This window comes from Misgurnus anguillicaudatus, chromosome 21 (genome assembly GCF_027580225.2).
Source record: "Misgurnus anguillicaudatus chromosome 21, ASM2758022v2, whole genome shotgun sequence".
Lineage (NCBI taxonomy): Eukaryota > Metazoa > Chordata > Actinopteri > Cypriniformes > Cobitidae > Misgurnus > Misgurnus anguillicaudatus.
The window spans coordinates 8,144,461-8,162,185 of NC_073357.2; the positions used below are offsets into that span (position 1 = coordinate 8,144,461).

Sequence of the window (17,725 nt, forward strand, 5' to 3'; positions counted from 1 at the left end):
CATTTGAAGAACCATTTATGGTTGCAATAAGCCCTCAACCGGACAGACTGGAGTGATGAAATCATTTGGAAATCTTTTAATAATTAGAATAGAAAATAATTAGAGAAGATAATTGTTGTTCTGTCGAAGTCTGATCCCTCTATGTGTCTCTTATAGCGTTTTCATCACGTTACGTTTATAATTTATTTAGAAAGATTAAAGATTTGAATTAGTTCATAATATCAATAATATTACCATTTATTAAAGTTTTCGTATTTTTTTTTCGTTTTCTATTACTTCTTTTTACCTTATATCTTAGCCTATGTCTTCCTGTTTGTTCTAAATTATGATGTTTACTAATAAATATATAAACATTGCACACACACACACACACGATGTAAAGTGTTAATAATATATAAACAGGCCTATACAAATTAATTTGTATGTAAACATAATAGTTTTAGAACAAACACGTAGGCTATAAATATAAGGAAGAAATTGAAAACAGGAAAATCAAATATTTAATAAATGATATTATACAGAATACATGATAGTATTGCTCTTATAAGTTCGTCAGCGATTCATACTGTAAAAATAATTGATTTACCAATAAAGAACAATACATATACATTACATACATGCACACATATCAGTAGCCAAGCCATTTAAACTTTTAATTTATTTAAAAAATAAACGTGGCTTGGTGAAGGCGTTATAAGAAACATTACACTTAAGATAAAAATAGGCGAAACAGACTTCTACACAACACCGGATCCATAAAAATCACAGTTTAATGCTAAAACACTTCTATTGAGAAGCATTCACTTTCTGCCACCAGTTGGGCTCCGCCCCACAAAAAACGTCATCTCTGTTTGCAAACACGCAAAAGGTCTATTAAGTCTCACAAAGAAATAACAGTAAATTATTTGGCTTGGTAGTGAAATATATACTTAAAATGCACTGTAAGTCGCTTTAGATGAAAGTGTGTGCCAAATGTGTCAGTGTAAATTTAGCAAATTGAATATTGCAAAAATGGTAAGTAAGGGACCGTGTAAAAAGTTCACAACATTTCACCAATTCATGATTCTTATTGGTACACACAAAACGCTGTCATTTAGCTAAATTTACTATGTAACTGTAGGTCATAATAAGTTAGTAAGTAAGTACATTTTATTTATCCAGCACCCTTTCACAGACAAGGTCGCAAAGCGCTTTACAATAAAAAATGTACAACATAATAAAAATAAGTTAAAAAAGAAAATTAATCAATAAAACACATAAAATAATATGTTTTTTTTAAGACAGTTGTTTGCACAAACAACCTAAATGGTGTTTTTTTAGGACATGAGAACAGGTTTCTAGTGATTTTTTTTCATAAATTTTTGTACACCAAAATGTTTCTTCGTTTAATGCAAGCTTGCTTATTCTGTCTTTTTATCAGCACAAAGGCAGTACATTTTCATCTTTTTCATTTTTAAGATGTGACAAGTTTTTGGGAAAATTACTTATTAACCTCTGTAAAAATAAAAAATGCAACCTGATCTCACGAATTTCCATGGGATAGTCACAGAATTTTTTGCTCATTTTTCTGTGGCATTCCCACGGATTGGTTACTCGTACTGTTTTGTCCTATTTTCTTACCATTGTCGCTTTACATAAAATGACATCCTTACCCAAACCCAACTCTAACCCTAACGCCAGGCGACAATTTTTTAAAGTTTAGAAAATATAAAAGAATAAATCAGAAAAAATAGTATAAACCAAATACTTAAAGTGACATACTAACACAAACACCAAATCTAACCCTTAACCAAAGCGACAATGGTTTCAAAATAGGAAAAAGCTGTTAAGTAACCAATCCGTGAGAATGCCACGGAAAAGATAGTTGTGACTATTTCACAGAACTTTGTGAGATCATGTTGAAAAATGCTACAATTTTAATATAATTCCTTAAATGTCATCTGTTCTGCCAGTTAAGCAGTTTATATTTTAACCAAATATCTCTCATTTTTGCTTTTGAGACAGAGCGTTACAAGAGCAATCCAGCAACTAGCTTCACAAAAAACAAATGCTTTGATTTTTAACCAGCTTTGAATTAATAAATCAAATACACTTTCTTTTTAATCTTGATTTGAGCTTGTTTGTTTTTTCTGTGCAGCAGTGTGACATTTACACAGGTTCAATGTGACGCTGTACGAATACTCCAGCGGCCCCTCTCTGTGTGTATGTGCATGTCATTTCGGTTTTGAAGAACCTCTTGTGTTTCCCATGAACTTCTATCTAGAATTATAACTGGAGAGCTGAAGAAATGCTGATTTGATCCATGTTACACAACCATCTGCAGCACGGCTGGAGTAAAAACAGACAATAATTACATTCTTGCCTTCGGCGCTGTGACTGATCGAGCCCATTATGCTAACCCAGATTTTGGGTGACAGCGGCTCACCTCTGTGATTAGCTGTACCGCAAGATTAGCCGGCGCGCACCTTGGTGCTCTGTTTACCTCGCTGTTTGTAAGTGTATTTCTAGACTCTTCAGAATTGTGATTGAACCCACACGTGTACTTTGGTCTGGCGAGCTTTGGGAAACTTTAATTGGTTGCGGATATTGATGTGATTTCCTTTCCTTCATGCCTCATAGACATAATGAAGGGGGTGATGTCTATGCTATTATATCAAATGGGCCATTATTCAAAAGGTCTCGTGAATCCAGACCTGCGGCTAAAGGTCTGATGCTTTTTGCTAATTATGGCGCTTTTTTATTGTAAAGTACCCCACGGTTTGGTTTGGGTCAGGTCAGCTTACTTTTGGGGGCTTTTCCACTGGGTGCTCTACGTAGTACCCGATACTTTTGTTAGTACCACCTTGGACGGGGTTCCAAGTGACCCGAGCTGTTACCAAAACATTACACGGAAACACTGTAGATCACTGATTTGTCTGAGAGATTCATGACTACCATCGTCATCGCTATAATGTAAGATTAGCTTTACCTTCATGCTAGCTTGTGCTGTCTTGAGTAAACCTGTTGTCATCTGTGCTTTGCTGTAAGTTCCCAAACTCCCTTTTAGCGATGAAACACATCCACAGCTTGAGAATCAGGAACACCATACCGTTTTTTTTCCAAACTTGCAAACTTGTAGTTTGTGGCGGCACATTCGCTACTCGCACATCTGCATATGCTAAAATGCTATTTAAATGAGGCTCAGCGAGCGTGTCGACTGACACAACAGGTGTTTGTACAGAAACTGTCATGTGAGACAGAGGTAGTGTGCAACATCTATTTGTGTTGGTCAATTTTAATTCTGTGGCGGACTGAGAAATAAATAAATGTATGGGAATGTACAACGACGCTCTCACTTGTATGATGTCACAGCAGTAGGCAGTGCAAATATAACAACACGCTTATAATCCCTCCTACTCTGAAGTGTTACTAAACTTGATGGAAAATCTAACTAAGCCAAAGTGAGGTGAGCTGACCCGACCTGACCCAAACCAAACCATGGGGTACTATGCAATGGAAAAGCACAATTTAACTGCCTTAAGCTGCATTAAGACTAGCAGCGACTAGCAGAAGTGACGTGATCTTATTGATTTTAATGGAAGCTTGGCGACACGAGCGATTCTTCCCTATTAGCCCATGTCGCCGGAAGTTGCCAAACTTCCATTGAAATCAATGAGATCGCATCGCTTTGCCACTGCTAGTGTCGCTGGAAGTCGCCAAGCTTCCATCGAAATCAGTGGAATTGCGTCACTTTGCTACTGCTAGTCGCTGCTAGACTAAATGCAGATTTAGGCAGTTAAATGGCTCTTTTCCATTGCGGAAAATTGACAGTGACCATTGGCGACTGGATGGGGCAGGTCCAGTCGTGCGACAAAATTGAGAAATGTTTAACTACTCATTTGTTTATGAAATCCAGATATAGAAATGCCACTTTTGAAAGAGATGAGTGTGACACAGCGACAAAGTCGCTTATAATGTGAATGTACCTTAAGATGCTCCTACTTAGACAGAAAGAGGTCTAGCTGACTGACATGTGAGGTAATCAGTAAGAGTTTGTTTTGCTGTGATGCCACTTAGAGGCGGGATTATCAGAGAAAGACAGGTGTGTATCAAATGTAAAACCTGTATGAACTGGTATGGTACTGATATGGAATTTAAGTGGCTAATAGGGGAGAACCGAGGCGAAAGTAACACCGGACGAATATTAACAACACGATTTTCTCCGAGCCCTGACTACAGTTTTTCAAAATAAAAGTAAATTGGGTTTAAATGTCAGGAGTTCCTGTCGGGACGAAAGTAACACTTGTTACTTTTGTCTCGCTGCTAATACTGTTGCATTATGTTGAGAATTTATATTTAATATTCTAATTTGAATTAATTTAATTTTCACATTGTTCGAACTGTTGAAAAACATTTTTATTCTCAACAATTCAAGTTTGTACTGTCAGGTTGCTTTGAAACATTTGATGAAACTGAAATTTTAAATAAAATGTAATTTCATTATTCTTTGCAAAGATAAACAACAAAATATGTTTTCAGTTAATATTAACAATGTCATAGTCGTGTATATTTACCAAAACAAGTTTAACATAAAAATCTATCTTGTTCTGTTGTGTTACTTTTGACTCACCTGTGTGTTACTTTCGTCCTAGTCTCAGCCTTAGACATCATGCCCACAGATTGTTTATCGTAAACTTTCCTGGAAACCCTGTTGGAATGTCGAAGTCGTCTTTGATTGGTTGAAATAAACCGGATTTCCAGGAGACGCGAGTGTCGCGATTAGTTTCGGTCCCTGGAAAGCAAAGCTCTGACGTTCCATTGAGGAAGAGAATCAGTCGTGTTCACGTGGATAATAATGAGCAGTTATCATGATCAGCCAAACATTAAATTCTCAAAAATATGCAAAGTTCATGGCATAGACTCTAAAAGACGTCCAAGAGTTTTGCTTGAGGTAGTTAGTGGAGTCAAAAATTTCGGTTCTCCTGAATTGCTTGTAGGTGTTAAAAAGTGAAGAGATATGCTTGAAACAGACGTTTAATGGGAGCGTCTCATTGGTGTGGCTGTTGATGAAGTCCACAACGTTGTTCTATGGTGAGTGATGTTGTTTATTTAGATGCTATTCGGTTGGCTGGTTATTTCAATAACTGACTTGTTGCCAGCCGGCTCGTTATTGTGGGGAGTCCGAAACGTGACGCTAGACGAAACAAACTGTGATTGGTTGTTTGACATGTTGGTCAAACAGCTCGTGTGCTGGCTTTGTCAAGAACAAGCAGCGAAAACACCAGAACTTCAGTATTGAAGGTCTGGCTACGCGAGACTACTTTCGTCCCAGATGAAGGTCAAAAGTAACAATGCGCTTTTTATGTTCAAAAGTGAAATTATACTGAAGTCGTATTACATTCGTTCAAAATTCCACATGGTATTGATAGACTACACTTGTGAGTTATTGACCACAGCAAAAATATTTCTCGGCCCTGCTCTCCCCTACTGATAAATGACCAATAACCAATAAATTATAGATTGAGACTGCTAACTGATAATATTACTTTTAAATTGTATTATAACTGTAATACAGTTGTGTTATGATGATTAAATGTGAAATGCACAGTAATAGTTAATAATTACACTGAAGTAAGGTAAGATAAATGCATCTTCTAGTTATATTATGTGAGTGGCAGTCAACAGTGTTTATAGAAAATCTAAACGGCTACTTTACATCCATGCATATTTTAAAGTGCAAAGGCATTTTTTGTCATAAGGTTTTTTAATATACTTAGCATCAAACCTTCGTGCTAGATATGTATTGGTCCACCTGGCATCTTTTATTGACTAGCCTTTATGGTTTTAACTAACTGAATGACTTGTACAAGTAATTGGTTAAATCTAAAAAGCCTTGGTTTAATTGCCTGATAGCAATTCTGAGATTCTATTAAATGTTTACAATGTCAACAATAAAGCACACACTCTAGTTAATGCAACTCCTAAAAGTGAGATCAATATTAAAACATCAATATTAGCTGTTACCTTAAGGCATGGCTCTGTTCAGAATAAGATGCTAGCATAAGCAGATTAAAACATAGTATGTAAAAAAGTTATTTTCAAAAAAGAATTATAGTATAAAAAGAAAAACAATGTTTAATTACTAATATTAACAAAATAAACTATATAATATGAACTAATAAGCAAGCAGTTTATTACAACCAATAATTACGTCTTTAACTCATTCACCGCCAGCCTTTTTGAGAAAAGTTGCCCACCTGCATTTTTGTGATTTTAACAAAATTTTCACAAAATTCCTTGCAGGAAAAATTATTTTCTATAAATATATAAACATACAAATTATATAAAATTAAAGAACACACCCTCTGCTTTCAAACAAACAATAAACAAACAAACAAACAAACAAAATGGGGAAAAAACGTTTCATTATATATTTACTTTTCCTACTTAATTTAACCACTGAAATAAGGATATTTCTCTTCAAAAATACAACATTTTGAGCAAAAAGCTTAAAAAATTGCGTTTTTGTAAAGGAATTTATGTTAGACATTAGACTCAGAATGACTATCAAACATAAAGGCAGTTAAAATAAATCATTAAATCTTTTTAACTTCCGTTTTTGATCAATTCGGTTTGGCGCCATCTGGTGGATAAAAGCGGTATTACACTTTCACTTTGAAATTCGTCCAGAAAGGCATATTTATTAGGTAAATATGAACTCATAAATGACGAGATAACTCGTCAATGGCGGTGAATGAGTTAAGTTAAATTCCCTCTAGCTGGTATAAAAAACATGGCATCATAAAATGTCGTTTACGTCTCGCTACTAATTAAAATGTGTTTAAATGTAAAATGTGAACTTTTTATATAGTCCCTTACCGACAATATTATTTGCAAAATTTGCTTTTAAATTTATGCATTTGGCAGACGCTTTGGATAAGCGACTTACAACACAAATCACGTTTTTACATTTCCTTTGGTGTGCAAATGTGTATTAGTACATGTTAACGATATGTAAAAGGTACAAACCCCAAAGTTAACGATGACGCAAGTTATCGTCTCCAACGTAAATCTTTTTTTTGGGCTACAACAAACACACGGACTGTACAGTATGTGGAAAATAATGTGTTTTTTAACCATAAACCATGCGAACACATTGCATTATACCGAATACACAAATAAAGAGATTACGAGAAAATTACAAGAAAACATTTCCCTGCCAGTGATGCTTTCCTGACGAGTTTTTACAGTAATCTTTAATTCCGCTATTATCTTACCCAATTAATAAAAATCTAAAGCAAAAACTACTTTTACAACAGTTAAAACTCTGTGTATGTTTTGATATCCGTTCTAAATCTGATCTCTAATAAAATTTATTTACAAAAATGCAATTATTTCAGCTTTTTGCTCAAAATGTTTTAGTTATAAATAAGTTTTTATTAAGTTGATCCAACTTTTTACTTTTACAGTGCAAGAATCACTGATTATCATGCAATATAAACCCATCAACACTTTAATGAAAAGTTTTTATATAAACTTTATACCTGCTGCCGGTAGAGACGCACATCTTGTGAACTATGGTTTGTATTTGAGAGAACTGGACTAAATAATCATAATACAATAAGCACACACACACAAGAAAACAAATTCACACCAAATTTCTATAAAACCTGAAGTAGTTTTACTTTGTGCGATTATTTGCCCAGTTTAAAAATCAATATGTTTGCATCATTTACTCTCTATGAAGCCTGTAGCCCCCAAACAAGGGAGTTCAGCTTCATCTACAGCTCAGGCTTTGAATAATCCAAATCTATTGTCCTGCATCCGGCCCACTACTGTGGGTTTTCAATGAGTCTCGGTGAAAGGAGTTTTGCCTTGGCTCTGTTGGATCAGTGAAGCTGTAAAGCCTGATCGATGGAGGCCTTACCGTCAGTATCTGAGCGATCACATGTTTCTTTTGCGCTCACTGCGAGCGTGTAATAAAAGGTAAATATTTAATGGACCCCGTGCATTCGTGGCCCACCGCCAGCTGCCCGGGATGATGCAACATTATCAATTCTGATCACACCTCCCTGGGTTTAAACGTCTGGAGTCTGACCGATGAAAACAGCGCTTCAATTGATCATTGCGTTTCAGTCCGGTGTGTGCTGGTTTGAGCTAGGGCTGAGACAAAAGGAAAATACAGCAGCGAATAAAGTACTGCTTGCTTAGCGTTTCTAATGTAGCCTACATGCGGCATTACAACATTACACATCTTCAGAAGTAGTTTTCTCTCATGTTAATCTTATAGCCAATACAATCCTGATTTCTAGTTTCTTATGTATTCACATTTGCAGCAAAGGGTTGTTTTTGTGTTCTTGTAACATATAGTATGAGAATATACTGTATATGTAATGGGGTTCAATAACCACCATTTTTTGCATGACCATAACTGATCGCTGGCAGGTGAGGATGATTGTACTGTAGGCATGAAAAAAGTAAGAAGATGGAGTCCAGAGAGAGGCAAACAATTAATTAATGTGGAAACCCATTTTTATTTTGGGGTCAAATGTGACCTCAACATGCGTTTCAATAGAGACTTCAAAGACGAAGCCTGCACACACAAGCATTTGGTAGATTTAGCATTCCTGTGGAAAAACTATGCTCCCACTTTTTTCCTAAAGCTTTATATACAATCGTAAACTATATGAATGGTCTGTCCAATGGAGGCGTCGTAAATTTTCTGTTTTCACCCTACTTTGCGAAGGACCATAAATATTGGTGATCTGCATCCATCAGAGTGAGATTTGACTGGAAAGCGTTACTCTGGAATGTTTAATATTCAACTCTCAGATTTACTTTGTGCCAAGAAGCAACGTTTCTCACTAGAGCCCTAAATGTCAAACAGAAAGTAATGCAGTTCTGTTCTTTGAGTTTGTTTATTCTACGCAAGTCTGTGTGGCTTAAGAGTAGTTCTGAATTTATAAGTTGTATTGTCGTCAGTTAAAAGAAAAAAAAAATTCCCTGCCAATGAAGAGTTTTTACACAATCCATATTTCTGCTATTATCCACTAGGTGACACTCTTACCCAACTTATAAAACATAAAGCAACCACTGATCCAAAAACTGTAAAAACTCTGTGTATGTTTTGATCATCGCTTTGAATCTGATCTATAACAAATGTCCCTCACAAAAATGCAATTATCTCATCTTTTTGCTCAAAATTTGGTATTTTTTAAAATAAAGATACTCCAAATGAAGGTAGGATGAAATGTTTTTTAAACATAAGGTCTGTTCTTACATTAATATTTTGTATGTTTATATATTTAAGGAAGAACATTTTCTGGAATGAAACTTTTTTGTATAATTCATAAAAAACTTTAAAAAAAAACGGTGGCAAGGAAAGAGTTAAACAGGCAAAAAACTCTAAATACAATATTACAACAAAATACTAAACACAGAGATTTGGGCTGGCCATTAATAATATCATTCCTACATAACAATCAAGGACTTTGCTGCCGTACCATGGGTGCAGCAGGCGCATAATATTACGCAGGGCATGAAAATAGTAGCTACAGAAGAATCAAGTTTAAAGGTCCAGTTTTTCTTGTGTTTTTGAAACTATGATTGCATTTAACTCTTTCCCCACCAGTAATTTTAGTTAGTTTGGTAAGAGCCTGACCTTAAGGGGACATTCCACTTTTTTAAATATGCTAATTTTCCAGCTCCCCTAGAGTTAAACATTTAATTCTTACCGTTTTGGAATCCATTCAGCTGATCTCCGGGTCTGGCGCTACCACTTTTAGCATAGCTTAGCACAATCCATTGAATCTGATTAGACCATTAAAGGTAGGGTAACACATTTTGAAAAATGCTAACGGTAGCCACCTAGCAATGAAATCCCGATCCCACCCTCAAGTCAAATCGCCATCCAAAGTCACGCCTCTTTCAAAACACATGAACACCAACAGATCAGACGGTCACATCTGATGTCTCATTCAGCAGTGAGAAAACTTTGCAGTACAAAGTCGAATAACCCTTCCAAAATAACCAAACAACTGGTTTACATCAGAATTAGTTTAAGCACACATTCGGTTGTGTAGACGTAGTAACTATATCGTTACGCTAATCTGTAAACGAACACAAATTTCATAAGCAACACAATGTTTCATCAAAGTAGAATATCTGAATCCATCCCAATACAAACATATCGCGTACCTACCTTACCAAAATAAACAGTGTAACGACTCTTTCAGACTCTTTGCCTCCTGCAGCTGTTTCATCTCGTGGTAAAGCAGTAAAGTTACCGATGTTAATTTGGGTTTTTGCTCTTTGCTGATCCAGGCAGTTTTTGCTGTTGTTGTTATAAAAGATGCCTTTAGTTTTGTGCCTCCTGTGTATGTTGTCAATTCAGCAGAAAGGTTTGCTGTTCTCACTGTTTACACGTGAACGCGCCGATGACGTATGGTGTCTGCGTGGACTCGCGGTGGGCATTCAAATTACGCTTGCGTATGAGGGACAAAAATGGAAACGTCCGTTCGGACCGAAATCTATGATTTGTTGAACATTTTTTGGTCCTACGCCTTTCACAGATAACATAAATTTCTACAAATACATTTAAACAACTTAACACAGTGATTTCTATCAGGATGTAAGGAGACTTTTAACCAGCATAAAAAAAAATGTTTCAGGATCAAATCTGTTACCCTACCTTTAACATTGCACTAAAAATGACCAAAGAGTTTTGATATTTTTAAAACTTCACTCTTCTGTAGTTACATCGTGTACTAAGACCGATGGAAAATTAAAAGTTGTGATTTTCTAGGCCGATATGACTAGGTACTATACTCTCATTCTGGCGTAATAATCAAGGACTTTGCTGATGTAACATGGCTGCAGCAGGCGAAGTGATGTTACGCACTGCCCTAAAATAGTCCCTTACTATAGACGGTTTCATCAGTAACAACATAAACAAGCGGCTGTCGCGGTCCGCACGTAACTTCCGGTAAACTCCGCTAATAATAAATAACAACAAAGTACTTTAAACGTAGTTTATTTATATGACAAGCACAAAAACAACACATAGATTACCTAGGAAACCAAAACATTTGTTATTTTCGACGAGGCATTTGTTCAAGAGATCAGTTTAGCAACTAGTCAGACCATTAAAAAAACGCAACCGGAAGTAAAGTTTGGATCCAGACGTGTATCATGTGCGTCCGATGAAACCGTCTATTGAAAATAACCAAGGGGACTATTTTCGGGCAGTGTGTACTGGATTGTGCTAAGCTATGCTAAAAGTGGTAGCGCCAGACCCAGAGATCAGCTGAAGGGATTCCAAAACTGTAAGAATCAAAATTTTAACTCTAGGGGAGTTGGAAAATAAGCATATTTCAAAAAAAGTGGAATGTCCTTTTAAATGTAATGTAAGTGAATGCAACATAAAACAATATTAATGCAATATTGGCGTAATCAGCGAAACACAATATATGAAAGGAACCATAGTTATTGTATTTGTAAAATGTATTTGCAAGCCATAATTAAGTGCATATTTAAATTTCAATATTGCCTTTTAAACCCTAAGAAAGGGATAAACTTTAAAACATACTCATAGCATTGATAACATTTCCAGACCTATTTCACCGCACATCAGATCCACACGTCAGCAACCCACCTCACTAACATTTTCTTCATTAAATCTAGTTTATAGTTGTGCGAGTGTGCAGGTCACTTTCACTCTGTTATTTGTGTCCCGCTGGCTCGTCGCTCTTATGGCAAGACTTCACACACCTTACACCTTGGTTTGCTCAAGCTGAGGTTTCACTCACAGTAGCAGGTCTGGGCAAGACTCCAGTAGCCTCAAACACTTGAGGTGTGGAAAAAAATGTCACTTACAGGTTTCATCAGGTGTCTGGTGAGTCTGAAATCAACTGTTATTGACGCAAGACCCGGTCCCGGTGAGAGCTGAAAAACAATGTTTCTGATGTTAACCTGTCGAAGTTCACAGCATGACGTATAGTATGTGAGCACTGTTATAAAACCTATCATATTTTTGTCTATAAGCTGCGTTTTTTTTCATATCTTGGCTGATGCTGCTCTTATAGTCAGGTGCGCCTTGTAAGTCAGTATGAATTAATTTTGACATTTATGAGGCAAGAGACAACATTACCGTCTACAGCCGCGAGAGTCCACCATATGCTGCTAATGTATTTATGTAATTTAATGGATTCTGTAATGTGGAATGACGAGTATGCGAACTTCACGCTAGTTGTCTTGTTCGGTTAATTTAGCCTATTCAACCTTCCAGGTAAGTTCTGTATGCTTTATCGTTTAAATAACTGATAATATTACTTTTAACGTACAGACATCTATTCAGCCTGCTGTTCTGTCTGCTACTGTTTAGTTGAATAATTTGCCTTTCCAGATTAAATGTCTGTTCTTTGGCTTGGATTTTGTGTAATAATTTTCTAAATAAACGCGACGTATAGTCCACTGTGACTTATATATGTTATTTCGTCTTTTGAATGATGCGGCTTATACTCAGATGCGACTTATAGTCCAGAAAGTACGGTAGTAGGTTTATCAATGCTATATCTCATGGTGCATTTCGTACGTATTTGATGAGGTGGCTAATTTTTATTAATTCGTACCACCACGTTTGTACAATTTTGTATGATTTGCTTTTGCCCCTGTGACGTTGGGGTTAGAGGTGAAGTTTCGTTATTGTTTTTTATGATAATCGTTTTTCACTTTGTATTAATTCATATGAAATAGCCAGAGATCAAGGCTTGGTTTTTGTAAGTAGGAAGCATTTAGGTTTACTTCTGATGGGTTTTTAAAAGTAACTTTCATTTTAATAAATAAAACTGCATGTGTCCTCTGACAATTGCAACAAGGTCATTTTGCTTATGTCCTGTAATTCAATGTCAAAAAGAATTCAATTTAATTAAGAATTGACTTTGTTGCTTAGTATTTGTTTTGTCGTCAATACATTTCAGCCTAATGCATTCGTGCCTTTCTGTTTATGACTCGCTTGGCTGATCATGTTCAATTGCTGTCATGTATGTGGTTGTGAACAAACAAGAAGATTCATGCCATGTTTGATGTGGGCTTGTTCGAAAACTGCGTACTGGCACTTCTCAATTCCCTAATGTCTCTTCCTTTGGTGGCGAGTTTGAAATGAAAAATTGAAATTGAGAAAGGTTTCTTTTTCATAATGAATAAATAGAAAAATGTGCTTACATTTTGGCAATGTAATATTGTGAAGTCACTCAATATGTTTTTTTCGTCCAATGAGCTGATGACCATTTGGTGCCCTAATCAGTTAGGGTCTGTTTACACTTGGTATTAAGATGTGTTTTCATCGATCGGATCACAAGTGGATGAGAGAGACACATCACGTTTACATCTGGTATTTAAATCCATCTCTTTTGTCCACTTTCGACCGCTTCTGTCCTGAATACTTTGAGTGGGTGGTCTGTCGAGACAGTGGGCGAGTCTCTCTGCTGTCATACAAACGCGAGCGGGAGTAATGATGAGTTTATATGGACGCAAACTGCTTTTGTTGTAAGTAAACATGCTGCACAGTGTTCTGTACATGTATATGTTAGAGCTTTCTCTGAGTTTTCAGCGCAAGTAATGAAATAAGATTGCGCAACTTTTACACGCTTGCAAAATGAAACTGCGGAGATCAGCTGCTTTAGTTTTATCAATTAAAGGCTAAAAATAGCGCTGTACACCGTGTGTTCGCGCCAGAAGACGTAAAACATTGATCTCAGTAAATCAGATAAGATAAATGGGTGGAGAGAAGGCGGCCGCATGTGGCTGTTTGAACACATTCAACCACATGTGTGTTTACACTACAAAAGCAATCCGATTGAAAGGGGTTCGACTACCTCTGAATGTGGTTTAAATTGGTCGAAAGTGGACAAGCTTGAAACGTTTTGAACACCGTTTACACCAGTCTTTAGCGTCGTTCACTTGTGATCCGATTTATGAAAACGCATGTTAATGCCAAGTGTAAACAGCCTTATAGTGTCTAACATATATGGGCGGTTTCCTGGACCAGGTTTAGATTAATCCAGGACTAGGCCTTAGTTTAAGTAATTCTTACAAACGTAACCTAAAAAAATCTCTTGGTGTGCATCTTGAGACAAAACACTGTCACTGATATATGTTAAGATATGGCAGTACAAGATATTTTTAAATTAGGGCAGATCAAACATGCATTTTAGTCTGTGACGAGGATAAGCCCTGTCCGCGAAACTGCAGGTTACTTTACTTACTTACATTTATGTTTGTTGAAAAGTCAGTTTTGAACGCTGATTCTTTATGTATTCTCTCAATAACTGATTGAGTTAAAAATTGCAGCTCTGAGAAAAATAACAATCTGACTTTGATTCGGATGCTTGTCAATTGTTTTCTGGAAAACAAGCATTCGGATATTTGATAGAGACACTGGTTGTACATTGATCTATCATCTGTGTATTTGCTCTTCAGGCCCTGTCGCAGTTATCAGCGGGGAGGAAGACTCCGCAAGCCCCCTTCATCATGTCAATCACGGTATCATAACACCCTGCTCTATGGACGCGGGACCCGACGCTGTCATCATCGGCATGAGTCGGATTCCCGTCATTGAGAACCCGCAGTATTTCCGACACGGACATAACTGTAACAAGCCCACCACCTGTGAGTATTTATCTGTGTTGTGATTCAATTCGTGCGCCTGCTTGTTTACAGATAAATCGGTAATATAATTTTGACATGAATCTTTGAAGTATTCACGTATGATAAAACCAATTAAGCATTTTATGCAGAATAAAGTTAAAAAAGTCGGTTCAACCTTAATTTCATATAGTTTAATACAGTGGTCTTCAACATGGTGCCGCAGATGCCCGCCAAAGCTATTAATAGCCCCAATTTTAATATTTATTTATTACATATGTTTTATATTGGTTTGGCTTCTTTTATGATGTTAAAACATATCAACAAGTGAAATTATCAAATGAAAAAAGTAGCCATCCATATTGTTTAATCCATTGTGGTAGCCCTTGCTCACAAAATGTTTGGAGACCCCTGGTCCAATATGATACACTATCACTACACTAACTGTGAATTTGCTTATGCTAAAAATAGATGACTTTGGAATAGCTTGCACTTGCTGCACAGGCACAAATCCCAATCACATTATTTGCATAAATGCTGTTTCATGGCCAAGAACGTTTACGTGAGGCTCCTTTTAAGATTTATGACATCATTTATATATTTATTTGCTATTTTTGGAGTGCCATTTTGAAAATTACTTTACTGGACCTAATGTGGTGTTTTAGTTGAAACCTTTAATGTATTTCATTGGAATACATCTGCTCGTCGCAGTGTTTTTTAACCAGATTTTGTGGTTTAAAGGGGACATGGGTGATTTATAGCACATAGTGTACAGTAGTATAGATGGGACGTGTGCACATCAACACAGAGTCTATTTATATTCCAGGCACAAAACATTGCTCTGTTCACAGAGAGCACCGATGGCTAAGAAAGGAAAACCGAAGGAAGAGGACAATCACATTTTTCCCTCATGAATAAATTAACCCTTTATGCATAATGGATGGCATAAAATCTTTATAGCTGTAGATACATAACCATCACGGCCGTGCCCAAACCCGATGAGTGCGTCATCTGTAAGTGACATTTACTTGAAAGCATCGGGTATATTTTTATATACAGGCTGAGAGATATGCACTTTACCCATTAGCCATGGCAAGTTTAATCATTTAGATAAAGATTCACCTTACAGAAACGGACCAGAGTCCATCGCATACATAGGTTTTGATGGATAGATCAGCGGTTTTTAATCTTTGTGATGCCATGGACCCCTAGAACCCCTACATAAAATATATGCATTAATTATTATTTTGTGAGCATACATAGAAATGCAGAATAGGTCATGCAAGGGTGTTTTTAACAGTTGCACAGCCTTTACTAAACAATTTACTGAAAAGAAAACAGCTTTCATCTAAATACACATAGCAGTCTACACAGTTATCATACCTTGAGCTGTGACATGCTGACTCTTCAGGAATTCAAAAACTTATTCACAGCACCTCTTTTGCAATTACAATTGAGTACTGCACTTGCTTCCTATACATCGTGGTCTATTTTCAGCCCAGGTCTCTCTCACAAAAACTCTGTAGGGTTTTACATGTAAAACAGAGATCTCCAGTTTCTTGTGTGGACATGCCGTTGACTCTTCTGTGTCTGTTTGATGGGTTGTTTTCTGTGTGACGCCCCTAGGCAGACCCCAAGGGTATTATCTGTGCCTCAGGGCAATGCACATAAACCATAAACTGACTCTCAGCATGTGCACCGCTAACTGCAATGCCAGAAGCCAAATGCAACCTTTATTCCTATGTGAGCTGGAAAATATGAGTTAATAACAATGTTTGTTCTTAAACTATTATTTGTCAACTGAGCCACATGGCAATAAATGCCTATGCAGCCTTGGGCACTGTCGCCTTATGTTACACCTTTGTAGTTCTTCCCCACATTTAATTTCAGGTCGAGGTTTCTTGTCGCAATTTGCATGATTTGCATGACTCTTTAAATTAAGCAGTTGTTTTTGCTATTGTAGATGCCTCCATTCGGTTGTTTTCTATTCTGACCTGTGGATTTTTGAAGAAACGATTTTTGCACAAAAAACTTGCATGCACTTAGAGGGTTTTGCAGCGAAAGACAATTAAATTTGTCGAATAGCAATGAAATGACTGAAGTGACATTTGTAAAAAAAAATAAGGCATTTTAAAGGGGCCATGGCATAAAAATCTGACACTTTCCATGTTTAAGTGCTATGATTGGGTCCCCAGTGCTTCTATCAACCTAGAAAATGTGAAAAAGATCAACCCAGTAACTTAGTTTTGGTAAACCATTCTCTACAAGCACATGAAAAAATAGGTCGTTGAAATTTGGCTCTCCTTATGATGTCATAAGGAGCTCTTATCTGCACTATCCAACCACAGCACTGCCATTTAGTCTAGAGAAAAGCACAACTGAGTTTTAATTGCGACAAACCACCATCATTGTGTTCAGTGTTTGAATTTCATCAGCTCATTTGCATTTTGAAGGACATACCCAAAACAGCACATTTTTGCACATACCTACAAAGTGGCAATTTTAACATGCTATAATAAATTATTTATATGCAATTTTGAGCTAAAACTTCACATATGTGCTCTGGGGACACCAACAATTTATTTGACATCTTAAAAAAGTCTTGTGCCATGACCCCTTTAATTACTGACTATTAACCTTTTACCATTAAATTGGCATTACTGAACCTAAACATAAGATAAAAATGCTTACTTACAACAAAACATCTCAGACAAACTAAAGAGGGTTTTGCATCTGAGCTCTTCATGTGTTTTTATAATTGAGACTTCGGTCAAGTCTTCTGTACTGTACGTGATCTCATGAGAATACGTGTGTATTTTACATAAAGTGTGGTTGTACATTTTCATACACACTGAAACATATAATATAGATTTTTCAATTAATCGTGTTTTTTTTACGTGGTCGATTCAAAATCGATTCTCAAAGGTCACGAATCGATTTATTTATTTATTTATGCAAACATTAACGTTAATCTAATTACTAGTGTTCTCCACTAGATGGCAGCCTCTTTTTTGCTTTGCGCGATGTTACCAAGGAGCGAGAGGCGAGTCTGTCATTCATTCATTCAGTGCTTAAAATGGCGGTTTCAGGTGCTTCGTCAACG

At 36.5% G+C, this 17,725-nt stretch overlaps 1 protein-coding gene across 2 annotated transcripts in view; it reads left to right on the top strand.

Annotated features, from left to right (window-relative positions):
* ntrk3b (neurotrophic tyrosine kinase, receptor, type 3b) overlaps positions 1–17,725 on the top strand; it is a 172,022-nt gene that overhangs the window by 117,587 nt on the left and 36,710 nt on the right. For both annotated transcript variants that reach the window (XM_055185574.2, XM_055185643.2), the window contains exon 12: positions 14,458–14,646. In XM_055185574.2, the coding sequence (XP_055041549.1) occupies positions 14,458–14,646 (189 nt within the window). The remainder of the gene's footprint in view (positions 1–14,457; positions 14,647–17,725) is intronic.